Source organism: Saimiri boliviensis, chromosome 10, assembly GCF_048565385.1.
Source record: "Saimiri boliviensis isolate mSaiBol1 chromosome 10, mSaiBol1.pri, whole genome shotgun sequence".
Taxonomy (NCBI): Eukaryota; Metazoa; Chordata; class Mammalia; order Primates; family Cebidae; genus Saimiri; species Saimiri boliviensis.
Window position 1 is genome coordinate 110,178,225 of NC_133458.1, and position 26,055 is coordinate 110,204,279.

The window sequence follows — 26,055 nt, forward strand, 5'->3', positions numbered from 1 at the left end:
TTGGAAGAAAACGCTTATGAAGCGCCAGCACGTGAAACGTGCAGGGATGTTTCTCTGTTGGAAGCATTTACCTGGCACCCCTTGCATTTTTGCTTTCCTCTGACGCCCCTTGCCTTTAATCCACAGCTCCACCCCTTCTAGACAGCAGCCTGCCCCACGGTGGTATCAGCGAGCATTGGGTGTCGAGAGGCCAAATGCCTGGGTGTTTTCTCTGAAGCACCTGTTGCCACTGTCCTCTCAGGCTGTCATGGATCGTGAGACTTGCAGAAGGAGTGGATGTCTTGAGTCGCCGAGGGGGCTGAAGGCGAAACATGCAGTCTGCCCCTCGACACTGGTTACTGGCTGGGGCCTGCCCCGTCTGAGCCTTTGAGGGCATTACCAAGGTGCCCCCCCAGATTAGTCTTCCTTCTCAGAGAGACATTGGCCAGGCCATTGCACTTAGGCCGGGAACCACCCTCTCGTCTGTTTAAGTTCTATCCCATTTTAGCGACACGTTACATAGCACGTGTGTGTCCTGTGTGCAGGTATTCGTGGATATGCCTAGACTGAGGCGTTTGTTACTTTCTGAGCACTTCTCACAGGCCTGCACGTGTATAGGCACGCATGTAGAGAAACAGCAAATGAACAAGTTGACATAAAATCCTGAAAGCCAGGCAAGTGACAACTGCGTTGTTTGGAATGAAGGTAAACTCTTCTGGCGCTTCAGGGCCAACCAGGTGTGCAGTGGGCCTCAGGAGTCGGGTCTCCATGTGTCACCTGGCAGAGGGACTGTGTGAACAGCTCGTTGGAATTTGGTTTCTCCAGAAGAGCGTGAGATTGGGTTACTGTGAAGTCCCAGTGTCGCTGAGGTTGTGGAGGGTTTGTGTTTTGTGTTTGTTTTTAATTCCTTCTCCGAAAAGCCTAAGTGGGCACCCGAATCTCAAGAACCCCAGAGTAGAGCCCACCCTGGGGTGCTGGCCAGGACGTAATTTTCAGGAGCAAACAAGTACATTCAAATAAAGCTGAAGATCTCAGTCTGCAGTGCCTGGCCCCTCGGCGTCCTTCTAGCATCCCTCTTGGGTTTTTTTTTTTTAATTGCATTTTAGGTTTTGGGGTACATGTGAAGAACATGCAAGATTGTTGCATAGGTACACACATGGCAGTGTGGTTTGCTGCCTCCATTCCCTTCAACTATATCTGGCATTTCTCCCCATGCTATCTCTCCCCAACTCCCCACCCCCTGCTGTCCCTCTGCTGTTTGCCCCGACAGACCCGAGTGTGTGATGCTCCCCTCCCTGTGACCATGTGTTCTCATTGTTCAACACCCACCTATGAGTGAGAACATGCAGTGTTTGATTTTCTGTTCTTGTGTCAGTTTGCTGAGAATGATGGTTTTCAGGTTCACCCATGTCCCTACAAAGGACACGAACTCATCATTTTTGATGGCTGCGTAATATTCCATGGTGTATATGTGCCACATTTTCCCTGTCCAGTCTATCATCGATGGGCATGTGGGTTGGTTCCAGGTATTTTTTATTGTAAACAGTGCTGCAACGAACATTCGTGTGCATGTGTCCTTATAGTAGAATGATTTATAATCGTTTGGATATATACCCAGTAATGGGATTGCGGGGTCAAATGGAATTTCTATTTCTAGGTCCTTGAGGAATCGCCACACTGTCTTCCACAATGGTTGAACAAATTTACACTCCCACCAACAGTGTAAAAGTGTTCCTATTTCTCCACATCCTCTCCAGCATCTGTTGTCTCCAGATTTTTTAATGATCGCCATTCTAACTGGTGCGAGATGGTATCTCAGTGGGTTTTGTATTGGGGCAGAGCCTGTTGCTGAAAACAGACCCTGTTGGTCACGCTGTCTGTCCCTCCCAGTCCTTCCAGAACTGCCTTGCATTTAGTAGAGAGACCCACAGTGTGACTTGCCAGTGGGACACTGTCTTTGAAGCAGCTTTCATGTAAAGCATCCAGAGTTCCTTTGCTGGGTCATGTGCCCCGTCCTCAGAGGTACCTGTGGATCACCCGATCGCTGGGAGTAGGACTGGTCCTGGGTCCCGCTTATCGTGTGCACGTGTATGGTTCCCCCCAGAGTCTGGTGTGGCAGTGGTGTGGGAGGTGATGGGATGCAGTCCCTGTAGGACCCATGAGCCTGGTAGACAGGCAGTGCAGGCTGGCAGGCGGGTGTTAAGGCAGCATTCCATCCAGCTGATCAGGTCGTGTCTCAGGAAGGGCGTGACCCCTGCTGAGGCTGCGAGACTTTTTTTTTTTTTTTTTTTTTAAAGAGATGGGGTCTCACTGTGTTGCCCAGGCCGGAGTGCAGTGGCTATTCACAGGGGTGATCCCACTACTGATCAGCATGGGAGTTTTGACCTGCTCTGTTTCTGACCTGGGCCAGTTTACCCCTTCTTAGGCAACCTGGTGGTCCTCCGATCCCGAGAGGTCACCGTATTGATGCCAAACTTAGGTGTGGACACCCAATCGGCATAGCACACTACAGCCCAGAACTCCCGGGCTCAAGTGATCCTCTCACCTCTGCCTCCCAAGTTGCTGGGACTGTAGGCATGCGCCACTGCGCCCGGCGGCTGCAAGACCTTTAAATTTGCCATCCCTTCCTGTGTGACCTCTCTGGGTGCCCTGGCTCCTCCTTCCTCCTTGGTTACTGCCTCTTCTCTTACCTCCCACTGGCAACCAAGTCTGCTTGTGTCTTCCTCGGAAAGGGAAACTCCTGTTGCCCCTTCTCTCCCTCTGTCCCTCCTCTCCTTCCTTCCTTCAGCTTCCCTCCATCCTTCTGTTTCTGCTGCCTTGCCCTCACCTGCATTTGAAGGGTGTGACTTCCCAGTGGGACCTGGGTTGGGATTTGGCATCAGCCTCCCTCCATCAGCCTCAGGACATCTCCAGGGCAGAGTCTTCATCACACTCCTGGTGTCTCACACAGAGAAGGATCTGGATACAAGTTTGTTTTGTTTTCTTAGGGGTAAGTGAAAGGAGAGAGATGGTCTTGCAGCTCCAGGGCGCTGAGTGTACCACATCTGCAAAGGGCCTGAGCCCACGGAGTGCATGGTGGGAGCCATGTGGGACCAGCACCTGTGCCGAGGGGCGGTCTGGCGTTGCCTGCTTGTTGGGCCGGCTGTCTTCTTCTGGATGTCTGATTTGCACCCCTGCTTGATCTCAGGATTTTGCTAAGGTGCCGTGGGTGGTCCTGGCTGGAGCAGAGTCAAGATGTGGAGCATCCAGGTCCTGTCCTCCCTGTGGATCTCCGGGTCTCTGGGTAGGGGCAGCAGAGTGTCACGGAAGGATTTTTTTTTTTTTTTTTTTTGGAGATGTAGTTTCACTCCTGTTACCCAGGCTGGAGTGCGATGGTGCAATCTCGGCTCACCGGAAGGATTTTTAAATATGTCTTTTCCTCAGCAGTCTTGCTGCCACCTGGAGCCCAACTTTGAAATCACTTTAGTTTCCGGCACTCCAGCTGAGCAGAAAGAAGCAAGAGAGGAAAGATAAACAGATCTCCAGAAGGTGCTTAAATCTGTAGATCCACACTCAGGATTGCCCTGGTTATGGCTGCGACACCGGTACAGAAGCAGCGCGCCCTGCGTCCTCCTTATCGCTGCTCGTCCCTGTGGCTTTGCTCCGAGCTACGGAGCCCACAGTGTCCACGGAAGGAACGGGACCCACCCTTGGGAGTGCCGTCCTGGTCAGAGTCACCCTTCCTGGGCCTGGCTGCCCCATGCTGGTGCCGCCCTGTGCCGCCTTCCTCTCTGCTTGGGGAATGACAGGCACGGGAAAAGCCAGTCCATCCGCTTCCGCTGAGCCTGCTTCGTCCGTGGTCAGGCATTTCCGACAGCATCGTTTGCAGGAGCTGGTGCCCTACAACACATAAACAATCAGGGAGGAAATGCCTACTTAGGCCTTTGGGAGGAGGGTCCCAGGGATCTTCCTGGCCCGTGTGCAGAGAGGTGGCCCCAAGGGTCCCAGGGTCTCTCTTAGGGTAGGGCATTGACCTGCCTGCTCTCACCAGGTTGATGTGTGTGCCAGGGTCGTACGGGGGCTGAGCAGGCTGGTGTCTTGGCTCAGGCTGTGCAGCAAGCTGTGCTGGAAGCACAGGGGTGCACAGGGGCCGTAAGAAAGGAGGCAGCCAGGAGGAACAGAGGACTTCCTCTTCCAGGGAGAGCCTTCTAGGGGGAGCGGCGTCACGCTGACATTTGAAGAGGGAGTGAGGTTTTGCCAGACACATGAGACAAAAGCAGCCAGGGGTGAGTATTCTGTGCTTCCCCTTGTGAAAACCCTGAGTAATGTACTGTAAAGCAAAGACCCATGACAGGCCCCTATGGTCTCTGTATGTGGACTGGGTTATAGTGAGACTTCAGGCCACAGGAACAGAGCACTTTGACTTGACTGAGGGAGATAGTGTTCCAAATGCTGAAAAAAATGTGGGGTCATTTGAAAAGGGATTTGTAGAATGTATAGGAGTTTTTCACCAGTTGGCTTAGGAGTTTGGCCTTTTAGATGAGGCAAGCATATGAACAGAGAACACAGAAGAAAGGGGACACAGTGCATAGAGGCGACCAACAGCCTGTTGGTACAGTAGGTGCCAGCCAGGTGGAACAGGCTGAGGGATCCAGAATCGTGCTCTAGGACAGGGTCTGGGCAGGGTGTTATGACCTATTGATGCAAGAAGAAAACTTGCAGGGTTTGAGCTGTGCAGCGACAGGGCACGATCTGCATTGGAAGGTCCTCTGGGCCGCTTTGGGAAGTGAAGGGCCTCCAGGTTGGTGGCCAGGCCAGATGAGAAGCCGATGGCCCCGTCCAGAGGAAAGGGACAGGGGTGTAGGCTCTAGCCGGGGTTGGGGACAGAGCGCTGACTACAGATGTCGTTGTTGGAGATTGTGCAGGCTTCCACTTCCTCTCGGGTTGCTGGAAGCTTCTCTCTGCTGTGAGTGTGGGGTCCCAGGGGAATGGGGGTCTCACTTTGGGGGGTGCAGGTCTGGAGGCATGGTGGGTGGGGGAGGTCCTGCCTCCTGTGCCATGGGTAATGGCCGGCCTGGGCCTGAAACTAACCCTTGTTGGGTTTCAGCAGGGAGGTTGCAGGGGATTAAAGTAGGGGGAGGAAAAAGTGAAAAGAAATGAGGAGGAAGCAAACCGCAGCAGTGAGCGAGGCGGGGCCAGGGCCGTCTGGAGGCACTGACTGGGCAGGCCGCCCGCGACAGCCAGCGGCAGCCCAACAATCCCGGATTCTTTCCCGGGCCGAGCTCTCCCAGCCGCCCTCTGAATGGGCCTCTTTGGAGGTGGCTGCCCCGCCTCCCGCGCGACTCCCCCGGGACCAGCCGGAACACAGAGCCTGCCTGCCTGGGTGGGTGGGGGAACGCCACCCCTGGGACAGGGACTCAGGCCTCTGCTCACCACATAGGGCTGCTGGGGACACAGCCCGCCGAGTCCCTCCGTCTGGCCCACATCCTCCCAGGCCCTCCCATGGACTGACCAGGGTCCTGGGTGCCAGGTAAGCTGTACACTGGGACTTGTCGCTTCTTCCTGCTCAGTCCCTGCACCCCTGCTGTCTTCTGTGCTCCTGGTGTCTCTGGCAGGAGCCAGTTGCCCTTGCTGAAACTTTATCTCCTGGGCTCCAGGGGAGGGGGGTGGGGAGGAGGATGAGGTGGGATGTAGAGGTCACCAGGCCAGCACTTCTGGACAGGACTTGGGAGGAGGGCTGATTGTTCCAAGAGTCTCCTTGTCACTTGATGACAGTTCTCAAGTCCCCAAGGCTTTGGGACAAAACGCCCCAGCCCTTGAGCCTGGAGGGCTAGTCCTTGCAGAAGAAAGTCATGCTTTGTCTTTGCTGAGATTCGCTTGGGGCTAACAAAAGCCTGGTTTACAGATGTGCAGCTTTTCTGGAGCAGGACTGCTTCCTAGCACAGCGCATTCCTTCACTGAAACTGATAAAGGGAGCCTGCCCCATTCCAGGGCTGTCACTGCTCCCCCCACCCCCACCCTTTCCAGGGCCCTTGGGGGATCCCAGGCAGTGGGCAACGAGCATCCAGCACACTTGTTTCTACTAAATGCTGAAAGCATGCCTTAGGATTAGGCGCTGGATTTTAAAATGAGATTTACTATTGTCTCTACTGCGGTTGGAGCAAGCAAAGAGGATATTTCTAAATGAGTTCATGTCATTGAAAAAAAACCCCATGCATTCACTGAAAGAACCTGCTCAGACTATGTTAACAGAACTTCTAGACCGAGGGGCGTCTGTTTCTGCACTGTCTCTTTTCTTCCAAAATGTCTGGGCTAGGGCTGGGGCTGTGTGGGGCTCTGGGAGAGTCAGCCAGGCACTGGGGGTGGCATGGGCAGGGTAGGCCTCCTGGGCATCTGTTTCCTCCTCCGTGTGGCTGGCCTGTGATTCTGCTGGCCCTGCGGCCGACACAGCGCGTGTGTGTTCCAGCTGGAAGGATGGGGAAGATTAAGAGGGGGAGAGGGGAAAACCCAGAGCTCTCCATTGTGAAACGAGCATTGCAGTTGCTCTGAGACAAACCCAAGTGGCTCAGGGTCCAGCTTCCCATTCCCAGGCTGGAAGTCCTGCCTGGTATCCCTTCCAGGATTGATGGATTACTCTCCAGTTGATGGAAGATGCTATCTTTCTAAAGGTTTCCTGTCCTTTCAATGTATTTTACATACAGTAATTTTTCACGAATTCCATATTCCTGTCAATACATTGGAGATGGTCTGATTAGGATGAACAGACTTTTCTGATTTTCGAGGTGAGATGAAAAGGATTTTGGTCCACCTATATCGAGAGAGGGGTGATTTTCTCCCCTGGCCAGCCTGTAGCCCTGGTGGCTTGTGGGGAGCCTGGTGCTGTCTTCTGCTGGGGCTTCCTGCGCTCTAAGCGGGAGCCTCAATGACAGGGCTCTAAGTTGCTCGTAGAGTAGCTCACAGAGTAGCTGTGCCTTCCTCATCCCCAGGCAAACCTGTACCACAGCTTCCTTGACCTCCTGAGGGGCAGAGGAATTCTATTACATTCAGTGTTCTGACTCAGACCCTGCTGGTGGGAGGCAGGGATGTCTTGTGGAAAGAATATAGTTTTCTGAGTCCCGGAGATGAGTTGACCTCCTTTAAATAAGCTTCTTAACCTCAGGTTTCAGAATCTGTTTCCTCATCCGTTAAGATGATTTGCATGTGGAAGTGTTTGTGTGAGTATTAAATCAGATAACACCTATGTGTGGCTTAGCGGAGTGCCTGGTGTGTGGCAGGCACTCGGAGAAAGGGAGCTAGCTGTGATTCCGACTTCTGTTATTACTGTCTTCATATGAAAGTTGCTATGTGTCATGTAAACAGGATTTTACAACAGTACTGAGAGCTGTGTGGTTTAAAAGCTGCTGACGTTCAGATCTGCACCTGTACTGAGGGCAACATTTCTCCAAAAGCACCGTGAAAGCTCCCATGGATGGAGCTGGGATCTGATGATCCGCACGTTTCTGAACAAGCAGTGTGCACTGTCAGGTCACTGCATCGACGTAATTCTAACCGCTGCTCACTTTGCCCTTCTCTCCTCTACCCTTCTGATTCCACGTCCCTGTCTTTTAACAAATAACATCCAAGGCAATGAAGCTGCCCAGTTGATTGAGGTTCAGAACAGGAAGGCTGGTAATAACTTGTCATTATTTACGGCTGCTTGTATTGTTTTATCACTTGGAGTGTAGCATGGAAATCTGACCTCAATTTACGTTTCTGTACCCTCCCCATTTTTAAAGTACAGTTGTTGTGTCTTACCTGTTTACGGTGAGTACCACATGCGATGATGTCTGCTTGTTGCTCCAACTATCAAAAGTGACTTAAGAAACTCATGAGAAGAATGGACTTACTATGACCCTTACTTTGACTCATTTGAACATCTCTTCATTTTCCTTCATTTCTGGATTTATTTTTCCTTTGTTCCTGAAGGGTATTTCTGCAGGATGTTCTTTTATTTCAGTACCAGAAGCATGTGCCATTTCTTTCTGGCTTCTTTGGTTTGGGTCTCTTTTGAAGAATTGAAGATAGATGGAGTCTCAGAAAAGCTGTCATTTTACATGACACTGAGATAGGGAAAATAGTGCCAGGTAAAACATGATGCACTGTAAGTGAAAAGGTCTGCACAGATTTCAGAAATATGGCTCTGTGAGAAAAAGCAACTTGGGACTGGGCACAGGAGGCCTTGAGGGGCAGGACCTGCAGCCCTAGACTGGTTGCGTGGTCAGCTTAGAGTGTGCAGAGCTGCAGGTGGGCTGGAGACAGGGTGGCTGCCATGCGATGAGTCCTCAGCAGGTGACCCCTCTCTGCCGGCCTCCTATGGAGGAAGCCCAGGTGATGTGACAGCGAATGAGACACAGCCTCACCTCTGAGGCACCTAGACACAGTTCCAGCAGAGTGTGCTAGCGGCCATGTGCTAGGCCGACCAAGGTCTGTGGCCACTGAGGTCCTCCGTATGAGGGGATCGGGGAACGGAGCCAGGCTGCTCTTGAGGGCTTTAGCGGGCTTCACGTCCTGGGCAGGGCTTTTGTGATTCTGTGGGCTCTCCACTCCCTCCAACTTGAGCAGTCAAGTCGTGGTAAATATTATCAGCAACTTAGTTAGAATTTTTAGCCACTCCCCTCAGTTTTATGTTTGTCATATACAGACTTTCACAAACCATTTTCATTTTTCTTCCACATTCCATTCCTAGGGTATGTGTGTTAATTTTCATTTCACTGTGGTTTTTTTTTTCTTTTTTCTTTTTCTTTTTTTTTTTTTTTTTTGAGATAGAGTCTCGCTCTGTCACCCAGGCTGGAGTGCAGTGGTGCAACCTTGGCTCGCTGCAACCTCTGCCTCCCAGGTTCAAGTGATTCTCCTGCCTCAGCCTCCTGAATAGCTGGAACTACAGGCGCATGCTACCATGCCTGGCTAATTTTTGTATTTTTAGTAGAGACGGCATTTCACCGTGTTGGTCAGGTGCGTCTGGAACTGCTGACTTCATGATCCATCTGCCTCAGCCTCCCAAAGCGCTGGAATTACAAGCATGAGCTACCGCGCTCAGCCTTCACTGTTTTTTTTTTTGCCAATTCTATTTCACTGTTCCCACTGGTTCGTGGTTTTGCTGTGGTGCTTGCTTCTTTCCATAGATTGAGGCTATGTAATTAATATAGACCTGGTCCTGGGGCTGAGGGACCAGTTCAGAGGGATGCTTGGTGCTTCCACACTCCTTTAGCCTTTAATCTCTTTATAAAATGCCGATGAGACTCCTCCTTCCAGGACAGCTAGGAGGGTCAGGAAGTCCTCAGTGAATGTTCATCATCACAAAACCTTGGTGGATGGTGGGCAGGGGGGGAGCTTCCCCGTGCGTCCCCCTCCCTGAACTGCTGGATAGAGAGAGGCTTGGGGCTGTAGACCCAAAGAGGTCTTTATAGTGTGCTGTGCATTCTAAGTGGCTGGTCTTTGTGAGAAGAAGATAATGTAGAGTAAAATCAGGACAATATTTGGTCTTTTTTCTTTCTGATCTCCCAAGTGTTTGTTCCCTCCTTCTCCTCAGAGCAAAATAGTTATTTCTTGAATTTCTTTCTTATGGGACAGGAGTTATTGTGGACAAAGGGACTGATGAGAGCCGCAAGCACTGCCCCGTTCTGTCCCAGGACAGCGCTCTGGGAGAGAGAACTACCTGTGGCAGAAACTGTGGATTGCTGTAAATGATCTTATTAATTGGAACATCACTTGTTATACTCGAGAAATTTTAGTATGCTCAGAGCTTTGCTGCACTGCCCTCCAAACGCTGACACACCCTGCTGGCATTTCAGCAGTGCTGGCGACCTCTGTATTCATGAGGTTTGGATCCAGTGGCATGCAGCTGGGCTCCATAGCACCTTCAGGGCCCAGAAGCCAGTGGCATGCTGCATGACCGTGGAGACGGTGCCCCCGAAGGACAGAGAGCCAGCCTGAAGAAGGGCACCAGCAAAAACCAGTGGGTTGAAAATGAGACCCTTGCATCAGCAAAGTGAGTAGCCTACCCATTAGGCGTGGTATGAATTGGAAACCTTAGTGAAACAAAAACACAAAGAGAAAAGCAGTAAGGATCTGGAAAGCTGAAATGTACCCCACTCTCAGCCTCCGTGGCTGGATCCCTCTCACCCGCAGAGCTGTGGACAGAGCAAGAAGGGATGAGGTTGCGCATATGAGCCAGAGGTGGGAAACCCAAGAATCATGTTTGAGTCCTGCTCCAGCTGGGTGATGCGTGTGTTTCCTTCCAGGTGCAGGCAGGGAAAGTGCTGAAGCCCCGGGCTACTCACAGGTGTAGATGGACAAGGGCGCACACCTCTAAGCCCACTGAGCATAGTCACTATTGGTAAAATACTGATAATTTGTAAAGATAGCTTACATTTTCTGAACAAAGATAAAATGCATTCGCAGTCTCTGTTTCTATTTACTGCAATGAGAGTATATCTTTGGTAACTGAGTGAAGGGTTTAACTGAAGCCGAGATTTCAAATTCTTACCTAACATAGGATTCCCAGTGTTGCATTCCTCATTGCTCACAGGATGCTGTAGAAATACTGGGCAAAGACAGCACTGCCTGGTTAGGGACCTGGTTGGAGTTTGACCAGTGATAATCTCTCAAAAGCAGCAGCCTTCCAGTTACTGAAAGCACACGAGAAACCCCCCATTACCTGCCTGTGGTCCCTGGCACATGGACTGGGGGCATGAGGAATGCAGATGCCCTGAGTGCCACAGGGGTTCTTAGAGATGCAGGTCCCCTAAGGGTGTCTTTCATGTCCATTCATTGAAATCTACCACACTGAATAAGGTTTTCAAGTCCCAGTAAGAGACTTCTGAGATGACACGGGAGGTTCCCCCCTGGGCTCTTGGCTTGAATGTAATTTAAATTTCCATGGTGTAGGCATTGATATAGTTTGGATATTTGTCCCTTCCATGGGGGCAGATCCTTCACGGAGGGTTTTGTGCTGTCCTCATGGTAATGAGTGAGTTCTGTTAGTTCACACGAGAACTGATTGTCAAAAAGCCTGGCACCTTCTCTCTCTCTCTCTCTCTCTCTCTCTCTCTCTCTCTGTTTCTCTCTCCTTCCTCTCAACATGTGATGCCAGCTTCCCTTCACAAGTCCAGTGGGAACAAAGGTAGGCAGCAATGAACCAGCACAGGGTGGTCAGGCCAGGGTGAGGGCGTGTAGAGCGCACATCAGTGGAAGCTTCCTGAGGCCCTCACCAGGTGCAGATGCATGTTCTGCAGCCTCCAGAACAGTGAGACAAATAAAAACCTCATTTTAAAATAAATTGCCCAGCCTCGGTTGCTCCTATATGGCAGGGCACATGGACCGAGACAGTGGCTGTAGGAGAAAACGATGATCCTGGACCAGCACTCCTTGGGGCTTCATCGTCAAGCCACCTGGCACCAGGCTGAAGTGACCTTTCCATAGAAGGGCTGTAGCAAAGTTCAGTGTGTGTCATCTGTGTCCCTTGTGCCATTTCTAAAGGAAAGCTAGATTCTCTGGAATTCTGCCTGAAAACAGAAAGCATCAAGACTTCCTGTCCTGTGGACCAGTCCAGCTATGAGACTGGAATTATTCTGGAGACTAAAGACTTGGAACCAAGCATCTTAGGTACAGCCTCTTCATAGGCATAGACCCTGGCCGGGATCGTCTTGAGCAGCCTGAGGCTTTCTCTGACCGCGGTCCACTCCTGTGTGGATCGTGCTGTGTACATGAGGGTAAGCTCCACTCTCCATCGTGATAATCAGCCCAGGGCTCTCAAAGCCACTTACATGGTTGTCTCTTTTCTCGTGAAGGGCAGTACTTCCTCTGTGGATTTTTGTTTTTGTTTTTTTGTCTCAGCATAAGGAAGGCTCCCCTGAGGAAGTTCAGATGGCTCTTTTCTTTTCTGGTGCTGCTTTGCACACCCTCACTCTGGCCTGACTGTCCTGTGCTGGTGCATTCCTGTCTACCTACACTCCTGTTGGACTGGAAGCAGCTTTGAGGCAAGGATCTTGCGTCACTGAATCTGTTTCCTGTTGCAAGTAATGAGTCCCAACTCAAATTGGCTAAAGAAATGAGAAAGGAGAAAATGTAACTATTTGCAGAAGTCAAAGGGTAAAAGCTGTTGCGTGTCCATGGACAAGTAAATGGATAAACAAAATGTGGTCTGTGCATGAAGTGGAATATTACTCAGCCTTAAAAAGGAAGGATGTTCTGACACACACTGCAACATGGAGGAATTTTGGGGCCATTGTGGTCAGTGAAGTAAGTCACAAGAAGACACATCCTGTATGATTCCACTTATATGAGGTCCCTAGAGTCGTTGAGTTCATACATGCAGAAAGTGGGATGATGGGGACTGGGGAGGAGGATAGGAAAGTATTTTAATGGGGACAGAGTTTCAGTTTTGCAAGATTATAAAGTTCTGGAGATAGTTGGTGATGATTGTTGTATAAAAAAGTGAATGTACTCGATGCCACTGCTCTGTATACTTGTTATGTATGTCTTACCACAGTTTGAAAAAAATAACAAAACTCACTGAGCAGCTGTGGGTGGCTGTGGCCTCAGATTCGGTTTCATGAGGACTCCTTGGTCACTCAACGGGTGGCGCTCTCTGTCTGTGTAATGCATTTCTTTCCAACGGCCCCCAGTCCCTGATTTTCTCAGCTCTGTGTTGGCTCTGTCTGCAGGTTTGATATGGTTTCTAGGCAGCCTCAGTAGCTCCACCTCAGTATCATCTTTCCTTAAAGTCTAGAAGGAAGGAAGTTGTTTGTTTTCTTGAGAACTCAAACCAAAGCAGATTTTTTTTACGACTCTCATCCCTTTTAGGTTGCTAAGGGACCGTGTGAGTTCCCAGAGGAACTGGCCTCAGTGCATCCCAAGTGTAAAACCTGCTTTGGAAACACTCCCTATGAAGAAAAAACCTGTTTTCACTGTTTCAACATTAGAATTCTCTACACAACACCAACTAAATTGGGAAATGTGTTTCCTTTCCAGTTGATCAAAACCTTGAACATAAATGGGACATCTTCAAAGAATAAGAGAAAATAAGGCTTCAGTTGTAATGAACTATTGCATCTGCATTTTCTACTTCCTTTTGTGTTATTGCTTAAAAGGAAGTCTGTGGCCTGGTCGTTTTTGAAAGGGATAATTCCAGTTGGGATGAGAATGTCATAGAAAGGTCACTGGGCTTTTGGTGGACAGGAGTCCCACTTCAGCTTTGGCTGGAGCAATTCTGGCTGGGAGAATAAGAATCATGCTTGCTTTAAGAAGACAGAAACAATTTCTCATTATGAGAGCATTTCTCATATTTGCTGAAATCAGTAGACCTTAAGCTGTAGAACAAATTTCATATTATTTGTATTATTTTGACATCAGGATTTTAAAAAGAAAAGGTTCAACACCAAGAAAGTATGTATTATTGATCCATTTGTCAGTTTTTCATCATTTTTGTCTGTTTATAGAGTATCTGTAGGACTTGGATTCTCATCAGAAACCAAGAAAATCCTTTTTCAGTAGTTGGGGTTGTCACTAATTAATTCTCATTATATCTGGCTGCCTGCCATCTTCTCTTTGCTTTCAAGGAGGTTGGTTAAATGGCCTGATTGTTCATAGACAAATAACAGAAGAATTATAAGATAAGGACTCTTTTTTTTTTTTTTTTTTTTAAGATGGAGTCTTGCTCTGTTGCCCAGGCTGGAGTGCAATGGCACGATCTCAGCTCACAGCAACCTCTGCCTCCCAGGTTCAAGTGATTTACATCTAAGTTTTGTATTTTTAGTAGAGACAGTGTTTCACCATATTGGCCAGGCTGGTCTCAAATTCCTGACCTCAATCCACCTGCCTCAGCCTCCCAAAGGGAAGATAAGGACTCTTTAAAAAAAAAAAAAAAAAAAAGTAACCACAACTGTGGAAACTCTGGTACAGAGTCTTGCCTTTCTAAATTAGAATTAAAAATTCCTAGCTAAATAAACCCTAGAAATCATCTAATCTGATCCCAGTTGAAGTGAGTCTGTAAATGAAAATCCTGAAGGCTCCAGCAGTTGATAATGTGCCCAGCACCCACCATGGTCTATGATCGGGGAGCTCAGGCTAGAATTTGGAGATCTGAGCATCCTCGCTGCAGCAGTCCTGATTCCCTGCCTAGAAATGGAAGGGAAGAAGGAGACGACAGACTCGATGTTCCCTTTTTTTTTTTTTTTTTTTTTTTTAAGAACTCTCTCAAATAATGGAAAAGGATACTTCCTATGTAACTGCATAATAATCCTGGGATGTGACCAGGAGGGAGGAAAGAATGGAGTCAGATAGCTAGCTAGCTAGATATTTCTATCTAGAGATAGTTAGATAGATCGATAGTTCACTCATTTCTGAAAGTTTATTGTGAATATGCCTGTGTATTTATGGGCCAAAGATTGAGACTGCATTTTTAGGTAGTTAACCAAACTTAAGTTTCTTCACCTGAATAGGAGACTATAATACTGACCTCAGCTAAATTCATTTTATTTTTCATTAAAGGTAATATAAAACATTCAAAGGCGGTTTGTAGTTATTAACTAATTGGTGTATGAGCAAATAATTTGTATGCCTTATCAGGAACACAGGAAAATGTTGATTTTGTTTGCAATGTCACATGTCCTGATTTTTTTGCTTAGTAAGTTGTGGTTCCTGCATCTGTGACAAGAGTCATATCCGAAGGATGAACTTGGATGTTTGGGTCCCTCACGAGTTTTTAATGTGTCTGGCAGCTTCTTCCACATTTAGGTTGCAGGTCTCTAGCCAGGCTCTAAGGCTTTGGAAGAGCGAGCCAGTGGCCCTGCGTAAGCCCCGTGAGTTTCTTTTCTTCCTGTTAACTTATATGTTGTGTAAATAGTGGCTGTTGGAGAATGAGTGATATCCAGCTTCCCACAGAAGCTTGGATGAGAGCGTAAAAATAGATCATTTGGAAAAGGGCCCATAACCCTCTCACCCTTGTTCTGGGTAAAGGAAATGAAGGAAGCGGAAGCTGAGAAGAGAAGAGCATAGACATTCCTGAGGTCCCAGAAGGACTGGCACGCGCCTCCTGAGTTCTAGCCGGGTCCCTGGGGGCTGCCTTGCAGCAGTGGCTTCCCTCACCCTCACAGGGCACCAGGAACACCAGCTGCTTAGGCAGAGTACCGGAAAGTGAGATGAGTGTTGCTTCCACACACTAAGGGTATTATGTCTCCAGCTCTGCGTCTCAGCAGCAAAGGGAAAATGTGAGAATGTTGTGGGAATGAAGGGCAGAAGGAGGCTGAGCCAGTGGGATGTCTAGAACTAAAAGGAGCATCTGTTCAGGGCCCCAGACCGGCTCTGGCTGGCAGGGCTGTGCGGGGTGCACACGGTCTAAACAGCATCTCTGTGTGCCCTCTGGAGCCTCCCGCGTTGTGGAAACACATCTTCCTAGGGGAAAGGTGCGTGGCCTCAGGAAGGCGGCTTTTGCCTTAGAAGAAGCTGACCTTCCCCGGAAGACACTCCCCATAGTTGCTTTGAGAGACCATCATGCTCACCATGGTGCCCTTACCTCTGAAGCAGAGACAGGCTGCCAGGGGCACAGGGCTGTGGAAGGCCTCCCTGCCACATTCCCTCTCCGGAGGCAGCAGCGGGGTCAGTGCCTCCACAGATGGCCCTGTGCAAGACAGTGCAAATGCCGTCTGCTCCCCACCCCGTTATCCCCACCTCGGGCCACTTCCTGGGCCCCTTCTAGGTGCAGAGCTGAGGATACGGGCACCTGACCCACCCACAACAAGGAGCTCAGCCTACGTCATGTCCTCATTTTTAACGCTGCTAAAAATGTTCATGGTAGTTTAATTGTGAACATCAAATGTGCAAGTTAAACAACAGCAACAATGCTGCGTGTTCTTACGGTGAGCACATTTCTAGAAATGAAGCGAACTCTTCTTACAGAAGGGTTTGCAGTCGGTGGATCATCCTCACTTCACTGCTGCCTTTGACTAAGGTTTTTGGTGCATTTCCCCCAGCCCTGCAGCCTCCTGTTCTGTGTTCCCTGGATGCCCAGCAGGGACAGTGCTGAGGAGCACTTCGAAAGGGACCCAGACTCCCACTGCCTCACTCTCCCCACTCGTTCAGTATGGGCACATCCCCAGGAGCCGTGCAGACCTGAGGGTAGTGGAGATGGTAGGTGCTGAGCACCGCACCTGCAGGGTGTAGGTTTTGTGTAAAGTGCAGCCGCTGTCAGCATCCTCCTTGCTGTCTGCAGTCCCGGTCACTAGAACTGGTAGTGACTCCACTGACGTGAAGATGTGACCCTCACCCATCTTAATCTGGGAATGCCAAGACCCATTTAATAAGTGGATTAATTGCTGTGACATTGAGCTGTGTGGCACTCCGTAAGCCGACTTGCATCTCTGAGCACCATCAGGGGCCAACCACCTGCAGGAGAAATGGACTGGGAAGCCCAAGTCTCCCTGTGTGCATGTCCTTGGGATAAACATGGAATCCGATGCTTTGAGCAGCCCCTTCTCCAAATAAAGGGTTAAGTCCTGTCACCCAGTCAGGAACTGGTCTGACAGAGGGAACTACACAGCCAGGGTGCCCCAGAGTTGGTGCTAATTGAATGATAAACAAAGCCACTTTCATGGGAAGTGCTGGGCTTGCTGTTTTCTGGGACAAGCACTGTGATAACGGGAACAAAGTGGGATTTTATTTTCCTTCAGCCTCTTCTCATTTGGTGAAATTCCCAGGCGCCATGGGAGTGCCCTGAGGGCTTCTGAGTCATGGTGTGGGGTCTTCCAGAGCTTTGACACATGGGGACTCTGTAAACGGGGATGTGAAGCATCAGAGATTGCCCCGTGGCTGTGTGGAGACCACTAAGAGCACTGTCGGTCATTCAAATGGGGGCTGCGTGCTGTGCTGGGTACATGCTCCTCTCTCTCTGTCTTCTTTTTTTTTTTTGGAGACAGAGTCGCGCTCTGTTGCCCAGGCTGGAGTGCAATGGCATGATCTCAGTTCACTGCAACCTCCGCCTGCCAGGTTCAAGCAGTTCTCCTGCCTCAGTCTCCGGAGTATCTGGGATGACAGGTGTGTGGCACCATGCCCAACTAATTTTTTGTATTTTTAGTAGAGATGGGCTTTCACCATGCTGGCCAGGCTGGTCTCAAACTCCCAACCTCGTGAGCCACTGTACCCAACCCATGCTTCTCTCTTGTATGACCCTTTGAAAGCTCAACCAACCAACCATAAGGTGGACATATTAGACTTGATTAATAAACTTATTTTTTACTCCAAAGTTCTGTGCTTCTTTTTCGCATGGGACCCTAGGAACTGAACAACCGTCCGCCTACTCCTCTGAACCAGATCCCTGAGCAGTATTTCCGTGTCATGGTCTGAACTTCTCCGTCTGACCTCTAAGCTTTGGCTAGATTATTCATTAATTCATAATGTGAATGACCTGGAGCTCCTACAGGTGCCAGCCCAGTGCTGAGGACACAACTGTGAAATGGCAGGGGTAGCCCCTGCCCCATGAGCAAGAGAACCCATGAGGTGGTTTTGTCAGAATCCCACCCATCCTTCCAGGCTTCCATCAAATGCCACTTCCTCCAGGAAGCCTTCAGGCTCCTTCCAGATGAGGCACGTCTCCCTGTGGGTCCTCCTGCAGCTCAAAAGCTGCGCCTCACGTGCTCCTCCATGCAGTAGTAATTTGCTCATGTCCTCATCTGGCTGACAAAAGCAGGATGCACAGGCACTCCCTGTGTCACTTTTTCCCTCTCTTCTGTTCTCCCACTGGTGCAGGCCATGTTAATGGAAATCTGGTGCTTAGCACTTTTATTTACTTTTTTTTTTTCTTCATTTTTTTGAGATGGAGTATTGTTCTTTGGCCCAGGAATGGAGTACAGTAGTGTGATCTCGGTTTATTGCAACCTGTGCCTTCCAGGTACAAGCAATTCTCCTGCCTTAGCCTCCAGAGTAGCTAGGATTACAGGCATGCCCCACCACACTTGGCTAATTTTTGTATTTTTAGAAGATACGAGGTTTCTCCATGTTGGCCAGGCTGGTCTTGAACTTCTGATCCTCAGGTGACCCACCCACCGTGGCGTTCCAAAGTGCCAGAATTATAATCACGAGCCACAGCACCCAGCCTCAGCAAAGACAGTTTAAATGGAAAATAAATACAAGCATAAATGGAGATAAGTCGTCTTAGTACTGGGAATAGAAGTGAGGGCGCACAGGGATGGTTTGAAGGCCCATGCATTTTTGTTTTTCTATCCCAGCTTCAGTAGAAAGAAATAATTAATTCACTAAACACTTATTTTAGAACATTTCCTGTGGGCCATACTGGGAGGAAGGGCAGTCAGTCACAAAACTGCATCTGCTCTAGGGATTTCCAGGTCAGTCGTAGCAGGAGACGTACATGTGCATTCATGACACAGACTGAGCATTTGCCAGGCCTCGCCTTGGGACAGTCATGGGGTATTTACAGTTGGGTGCGGCAGACACACCATTCCTAAGGGTCTTAACAGTATGCTCATACAAACAGAACATTAGCGCTGGGCTTTTCTATCATGAAAACATTATTAAATGTTGAAAACATTAGCGCAGAAATTGGCATCCCACCCTTTCCCCCAAAATGCACAAGGCACTGTGTTTCAGATTGTGTATTTGATTTTCAGAAGTTTTACTATTAAGTGCTTGTGTGTGTAGTTTTCGTTTTACATATCCTGCTTAGATGTTTTTGTTTGTTGATTTTGTTTTTTACCTTGTGGCTTGATTTCTTGAGTCTTTTGGGGAAATTCTCAGTATGTACATTTCCCAGTATTGCCTTTGCCTCATTCGATTTCTCCAGCACTTCTTGGACTTCAGTTATACTTACGTTAGAATTTTTAAAATTCCTATCTCATGTCTTACCGTCTTTTTTCTATTTTTCATTCTTGTTCCTCTTTTTTAGATTGCATATTTTCTTTCCTATTTTTCTCACAGTTCCTTCACAATTTCTTCTGCTGTGTTTATTCTGCTGAGAAAATCATGAACTGACCGCTTAATTTCATTTTTTTTTAAGTTCTAGAATTTCCATTTGATTATTCTTAATGGACTTCAGTTCTTTGGTGAAATTCTCATTGCTGCTGCTTTCTTAAACATTCATTTAGTTATTTTAATGTCTGTGGCTTTTAGCATCAATTTTTGAACTAGCCATGGGTGTTTTTTCTGTGTGTGGGGTGGTGGTGGGATCTTGTTTTTCATTTATCATGTTTCTTGGCATTGATGATCAACTTTTAAAAATTGAATATTTGATATTGTATTTTAAAAATATAGACAAAGTCAGGCTCTGGGCAGGAGAGGCATGTTCTCTTTAGAAAGAATATGATTTTTCTGACAGGTGCCTAGTCAGATCCTGTCATAGTCTTCTTGTTTCTAGTTTACAGCCCTTCAAGGGTCTCACCTTGAAACCTGTGGTGTTTGCAAAGGTCCCTCTTCCTAGGTACATCTTGAACTGCTGTTTTTGATAACTTAGCATCCACTAAGAGACTGCCACAATCCCTGCTGATCTTTTTAGCTTCATAGCAGCTGGCTTTGTCTTGGTTACTGGGCACTGGGCTCTGTACCTTTGCAGCTTAGGACTCAGAAATGCCTTGAGGGGAAACGTGCTCAGATCATTTGATTCTGTCTCTGAGACTCATTTCTCTGAGACCTTGGGACTTCCAGAACTGGTTGCCTTTGTAGCTCTGAACTCCAATTTTTATCTCCCCAGAACAGTGTGATCACCGTAGCCTTCCTTGACTGCTGGTTTGTATGTGGCCTGCATGCCACATGCTTCCAAATGGGTCCATGGCTGAGAAGGAGAAATGGCCATGGATTTTGGCCCAGTAAGCCCTGGCTGCCTTGGGAGATCTGAATGCCTTCCAACTATTGGTGTTGTATTTTGTGTAGCTTTCATAATCGTCCTCAGTGGAAGTTGTAACGCCTGCATTGTAGCTGAAAATGAACATGCACTCTCTTTCTAGTACTGGCTTCGAGCTGATGCCTCTGATGTGGCAATCTTAGATAATGGTTTACAGATTGTAATGTCTGCAGGATTGTTGATAAGCATGCTTTTCCACCTTTCTTGAGGACCTGCTGTGAACAGCCTAACATTCTGGCTTCTTTTGCCTCACTGGATAAACATCTGTTTAACCTCATTCTATTTAACCATAACGTCTGTGTAAATTTTTCACCCTCACTTTTAGTCTAATGAACCTTGTGTGGTGTGGGTAGCAGTGTTAGTCCTATTAATAGGTGAGGCGGTAAACTGAGAAAGGTAAAGTAAATTACTGTATTAATATAATCTACGTAGTGACCCTAGATTCAAACATGAGCCTCCGCCTCCAAATCTTGAGTTATTTTTATTATTCCACAATGATGTTTTAGACATACTCTCATAACATATTTTTTTGCTCTTTTTCATTTCAAATACTATAAGTCTTGGGGATATTAATTTATAGCGTTAAGTTCAATAATTTATAATTATTGTATAATGGATAAGTTTAATTTAAGTGAATTGTTCATCTTTAAATATGAAAGATTAGAGATGTATGCTTCAGGTCAGGATGGAGTAGTAGAGACTAGGTTGATCATCCTGCCTGAACAAACAAAAAATAGACAAACTTTATGAAATAATGGCTTCCAAGACAATGGGCATCAGGCAGTAAAAGACAATGGTCCCTGAACAGTAAGAAACAAACATGGCGACTCTACAGTTGTCACTTTACCACTTTGAGAAAGTTTCCAGGCATAAGGCAGGGAGAGGAAACTCAGGCAGAATCTGGGAGACTTGGGCAGTTGGAGTTGAAACTCTGGGGAGACCACAGTGGCTTGCAGGATGGAAAGAAGGCTGAACAGAGAACTGTGGAGCCCTGCAGAGCATCTGCCATATGTATTCACCTGAGCATTGATCAGGGAATGCAAAGGAGGATGTTAAGAGACATTCAAGGCCAGGGAAAGAACCAAAGGAAAATATTGGAAGGAGAGGCTAACCCAGTGCTAACTCTGGGCTGGGAATAGTGCATGTTCTTATAAGCAAGAGAGGAAAGTATCAAGACTCACTGGGCATTGGGTAATATACAGGAGGGTTTTGCCTCAGTAGTGGGAGGTAATTAGCACTAGATGGAGCATGACTCAGGCCTTCCTAACAAATGTGAAGAGCAAGACCCAAAAAGATAAAATCATTTCTAAGCAACTTAACTGCATCCCAGAATAAATTTCAAGAATATTTATAAGAATACAAAAATACCCAGCACTCAACAACATAAAATTACAATGTCTGGTGTTCAATAGCAAATTACCATGCAATCAAAGAAGCCTGAAAATAGGCAATATAATTAAGAGAGAAACCAAATCAATCAAAACTAATGGGGACGCAACGCTGATGTTAAGATTATGGACATTAAGACAAGGACATTAGGACGTTTATTTTAGCTACGTTTAATGTGTTCAAAAAGTTAAGTAGAGTCACGGAACGTATAAAAAGACCCACACTAGATTTCACTGGAGAGAGAAACTCCAATGTCTGAGATGAAAAATAACCTAGATGGATTTAATATTTGGCTGATTTTGGATAAAATTACAAAAGCAATTCAATGAAGAATAGATAGTCTCAACAAATGGTAGTGGTGAAATTGAATATCCATATTTTAAAAACTAAACTTTGTTAATATGTATGTCTCACACCATGTGTAAAAAAATCAACTGAAAATTGATCATAGGCGTATGCATATAATTTCTTCCAAAACTATAAAAATTTTTAGGAGAAAACAGAAAAAAAATATTTTGTTTCTGGATTAGGCAAATACTATTTTAGATACAACACCAAACACACTATTCCTAAAAGAAAAAAAAAACTGATAAACTGGGTTTAAATCATAAGATTTTGTTCTTCAAAAGATTTGAGACGGAGTTTCACTCTTGTTACCCAGGCTGGAGTGCAATGGCACGATCTCAGCTCACCACAACCTCCTCCTCCTGGGTTCAAGCAATTCTTCTGCCTCAGCCTCCCGAGTAGCTGAGACTACAGGCATGTGCCACCATGCCCAGCTAATTTTTGTATTTTTATTAGAGATAGGGTTTTACCATGTTGACCAGGATGGTCTCGATCTCTTGACCTCGTGATCCACCCGCCTTGGCCTCCCAAAGTGTTGGGATTATAGGCGTGAGCCACCACGCCCAGCCTCTTCAAAAGATTCTTAAGTGAATCTTATTCAGCAGCTCGGGCAACAGACTCAGGAAATATTTGCAAATCGTATATCTGATAATGGACTCTAAAATATATAAAGAACTGTTACAACTGAGTAGTAAGAAAGCAAACATCCTAGTGAAAAAATGGAAAAGGATTTGAACAAACATTTTACCAGAGAACACATAAAATGCCTATTAATAAGTATATAAAAAGATATTCAGCATCATTAGTAATTAATAAAATGCTAATGAAAAGCACAGTGTTATACCACTACACCTGCTCTAGAATGGCTAAAATTAAAAATGCCAGCCATACCAAGGAGGCACAGGAATGATGGTGGGGATGTGAAATATTGCAAGGACTCTGGGAAGCAGTTTTGCATTTTCTTAAAAAGTTTCACAGATACCTACCATGTGGTCCAGCCATTCCATTCCTACGTAGTCACCCAAAAGAGGTGAAAGTATATGTCAGTACGAAAATAAAGTATCTAAGAATGTTCATTGCAGCTTGATATAAGTAGCAGCCCCATAATGGCCGCAACCCAAGTGTCCATCAACAAGTGGATGGACTGAGAAAATGTGCTCTGTTCATTCAGTGGAGAAGTACTCACCATTGAAGAGCAATGAGCTGTGTATGTGTTCTACAATGTGGCAGAATCGCAAAATAATTTGTTAAGTAAAAGTAGTCAGAGGAAAAAAGAGTTTATAGGAATGATTTTAGTCGTGTAGAATTTTAGGAAATGCAAACTAGAGCAAAGTGACAGAAACCATATGAGCAGGAGAAGGGGCTGGAGGGAACTCTTGGAGTGATGATTTAAATGTTAATTATCTTGGTTGTGGTGATGGTTTCATGGAAGTTTACATATGACAAACTGACCAAATTATTTACTTTAAGGATATTCAGTTTTTTGTATGTTAGTTATACCTCAATATATAAAGGTGTGGTTTTAATGTTTCCTGAAAAATTAAGCATTTAAAGTTCACATTTTCTCTACCAAGATCTATTAGATAGCCAGGAATGTTGTTAATTTAGGCATAATTCCAGACATTTTGTGTGCTGATTAATATATTTTAAAAATCTATAATGTTTCATTAGGAAAAGAATTGCCGCTAAATAAAGACAGTAATTTTTAATTCATATTGAAATGACATTTGTGATCGAAAAAGTGCTTCACTTTACATATGTGGGGATGCAGTATAATTTTTAGAATTTTCGTTCTTATCACTTAATGGCTCAGAAATATTTAATTAAAAGAAAAAAATAGAATTTCGTTCTGTCTTGGTAGAGATAGAGCTTATTTACCTCATTGGAGTGAAGTGCATTCTTTTTAATAATTTCGTTTGTGAATTGATTGATATTACAAATTCTGTAGAGATCAATTAAAAAAGAAACAGGATACTACATCCTATATGTGGGGTAATTTAGTTGAGTGGTCAGGGTTTTCCTTCCTCACTGGTCTGAATAATCCACAGACCAGCGCTCATTGACATCTGGATTAATGTAAACCCTTAGATATTTCATTCTTCAGAGATCACATATGCAACTGATAATTTCTTTCAGAATATTCTCAGTAAACATCATTTTTATAAAGTGTGATTCTTGTATTAAGTTGTATTGGTTTTCATTTGAAGGGTAAAGAAGGTAGCCTTTTTTCAGTGTGATTAAAATAACACAAATTTCAAGCATGTGAGGTGATAGACCTGTGAGTTGTAGGGAAAGCGGCATCATTTGGAAATCTCTAAATTTCAGCACCCTCTCCAGAAATGAATTACATGGACTTTTTAAAATGTTATTATTCTCTTATCAATCTTCGCTTGTTTTGAAACAGAAAACAAAATGACCAGTATTTCTAATAATATTATTTTGTTGACCATGGTAGATGTGTCCATTCCTTGAAGCCTGGTTTTAAAAAAGAAAAACAAAAGGCAAGATGTTTTAAATATCCAGAAATAATGCAGCTACTGGGCAAGAAGCAAAACAGAAATTCCATCAGAGGAATGTGCCTGTGATCAAGCACGGGACGCAGGCAGGTTTGCGTCCCTTGCACCCCGTGCTGTGGCCTTTGTTGCAGCAGGATTGACCTGGAAAGCTCCAGCATGGGTTTGCGCCCTGGTAGTGCTGGATGTCAATAGCCCAGTTACCAGCTTGGGAGGGTGGGGACCAAAGGAATGTGAGGACACCCAGGCCGCCTGGACACTGCAGGGCCTGCACTTACCATCTTTCTGGGGAGAAGTCGCCTGCTGGCTTGCAGAAGAAAGGCCATGCTGATTCTAAAGTGAGGAACAGCCTGGATCATGGGGTAGAGAGTACATTATATAGGACTTCAGCCTTTATGGTGATGGGGCTGGGAGGACCAGCCCAGAGGACCCAATGCGCATCTCCCCACATGGCCACGGGGATGGCGGTGCCGACCAGCTCGTAGTAATGGGCTGGACCTTGTGTGGGGACTGAATTAAGTGGCTTCGTGTCTGGGAACAGTGATGCCTGAGAATAAACCTGTGCTTGAGGGTGTAGGGCTGGCCGCCTCCTCCAGCCTATTATGGGTAGTGATGTCATGTTCGGTATGGCCGTGGATGACAGAAAGCCTCAAAAATCAACACTGTTTCTTGTGTAACATGCGAAAGTGGCAGAGGTGGTGATTTTTCCAGTCCTGCAGCTGAGGTCTCTCTGCTTTCTGTGTTCTCGCTGCAGAACCACGAGGCTGCCCTGAGACGCTCAGTCACGCTGTGGGGATGTCAGAGAGCCCCATCGGACCCAAATCCACCATGCTCCGGGCCGATGCGCCCTCGACGCCCTCCTTTCAGCAGACTTTTGCTGCTTCCTGCAGCATTTCCAGCAATGGCCCTGGCCAGAGGAGAGAGAGGTAAGAAGATGGGTCTTTAAACTTGGCACAAACTCCCCTTAAAGACCCAGAATGCTGAGCTGGGGGTGGAAGGAGGGGTGTGGGACCAGCCAGGGATTGCCTGAAGATGGGGGGTACAGGGGACCAGGGCTGTGTGTACAACACTGCCACCCCCCAGGGACAGGTGTATGTAGTGAAAATGTGGGCAAATATAGGGACAATACAGGAAGCAGAGGAAAGTCAGTCTTCCAGGGATTCTGGTTAACAGAATGACCTGGGAGTGGGAGGGGGTGGGTATTAATAGAGAAAAATGGCCTATTTCTGCTTCACAGAGATACTGTCCCTGAGGAAATTCATATGTGAGACCATTCCTCTTGCCCAGAGTAGGAATAAATTTCTTTATGCTTTGTTGTGTGGACACGTAGCTCCCTATTTAACTTTTTAAATTCTGCCTCCATTCTCCTTAAAATAAAGAAAGAGCCTTCCTCTGAGGACTTGGCATTACACATAGACTCTGTACCCATGAGTGTTCCAGTGCTGGCGGAATACGTGTTTGTCGTGTGTGGTTTTAGCCGTGTTTCCGTGTTCGTAGGGGTGTGGTAATCTCCAGGAGTCTTTGTGGTATCTGTTAATCAGCCGGTTGCATGGATGGAGGGCTGATGGTGCGTCTGACAGATGAAGGAAATGGGCAGAGGGGTCATGCTGCAGTGAGGGGGGGATCCGCAGTGAACCCACGGCCCCGCTGCGGGGGTGAATGTGGGTGGCATCCCTGCCTAGTGCTGAGGGACCAGACCGGAGTGCATTTCTACTCCCGAGGGCACATGTGTCTGTGGCCACAGGTGCTGGGTGAGGGCTGAGGAAAGGCTTCCCAGTGGGTACAGAGCTGAGCTGCGTCTTAAAGGATGAAAGGGCCTTGACCCGGTGAAGGTGCAGGAGGGAAGGTGCAGGGGCCAAGGGAGCAGCATCTGCGCCCTGGAGGCGTCCGTGGGGCGGCTCCCCTGGGGGCCCTTATTGCGGGCTGGAGCATCCTGGCATGAAGCGGGGGTTTGACAGGCAGGCA

General features: G+C 47.1%; 1 protein-coding gene across 11 annotated transcripts in view; it reads left to right on the plus strand.

Annotated features, from left to right (window-relative positions):
- Window positions 1–26,055, plus strand: part of TNS3 (tensin 3) — a 313,618-nt gene that overhangs the window by 258,279 nt on the left and 29,284 nt on the right. For all 11 annotated transcript variants that reach the window (XM_074379714.1, XM_003930795.4, XM_010341376.3 and 8 more), the window contains one exon: window positions 24,845–25,016. In XM_074379714.1, the coding sequence (XP_074235815.1) occupies window positions 24,845–25,016 (172 nt within the window). The remainder of the gene's footprint in view (window positions 1–24,844; window positions 25,017–26,055) is intronic.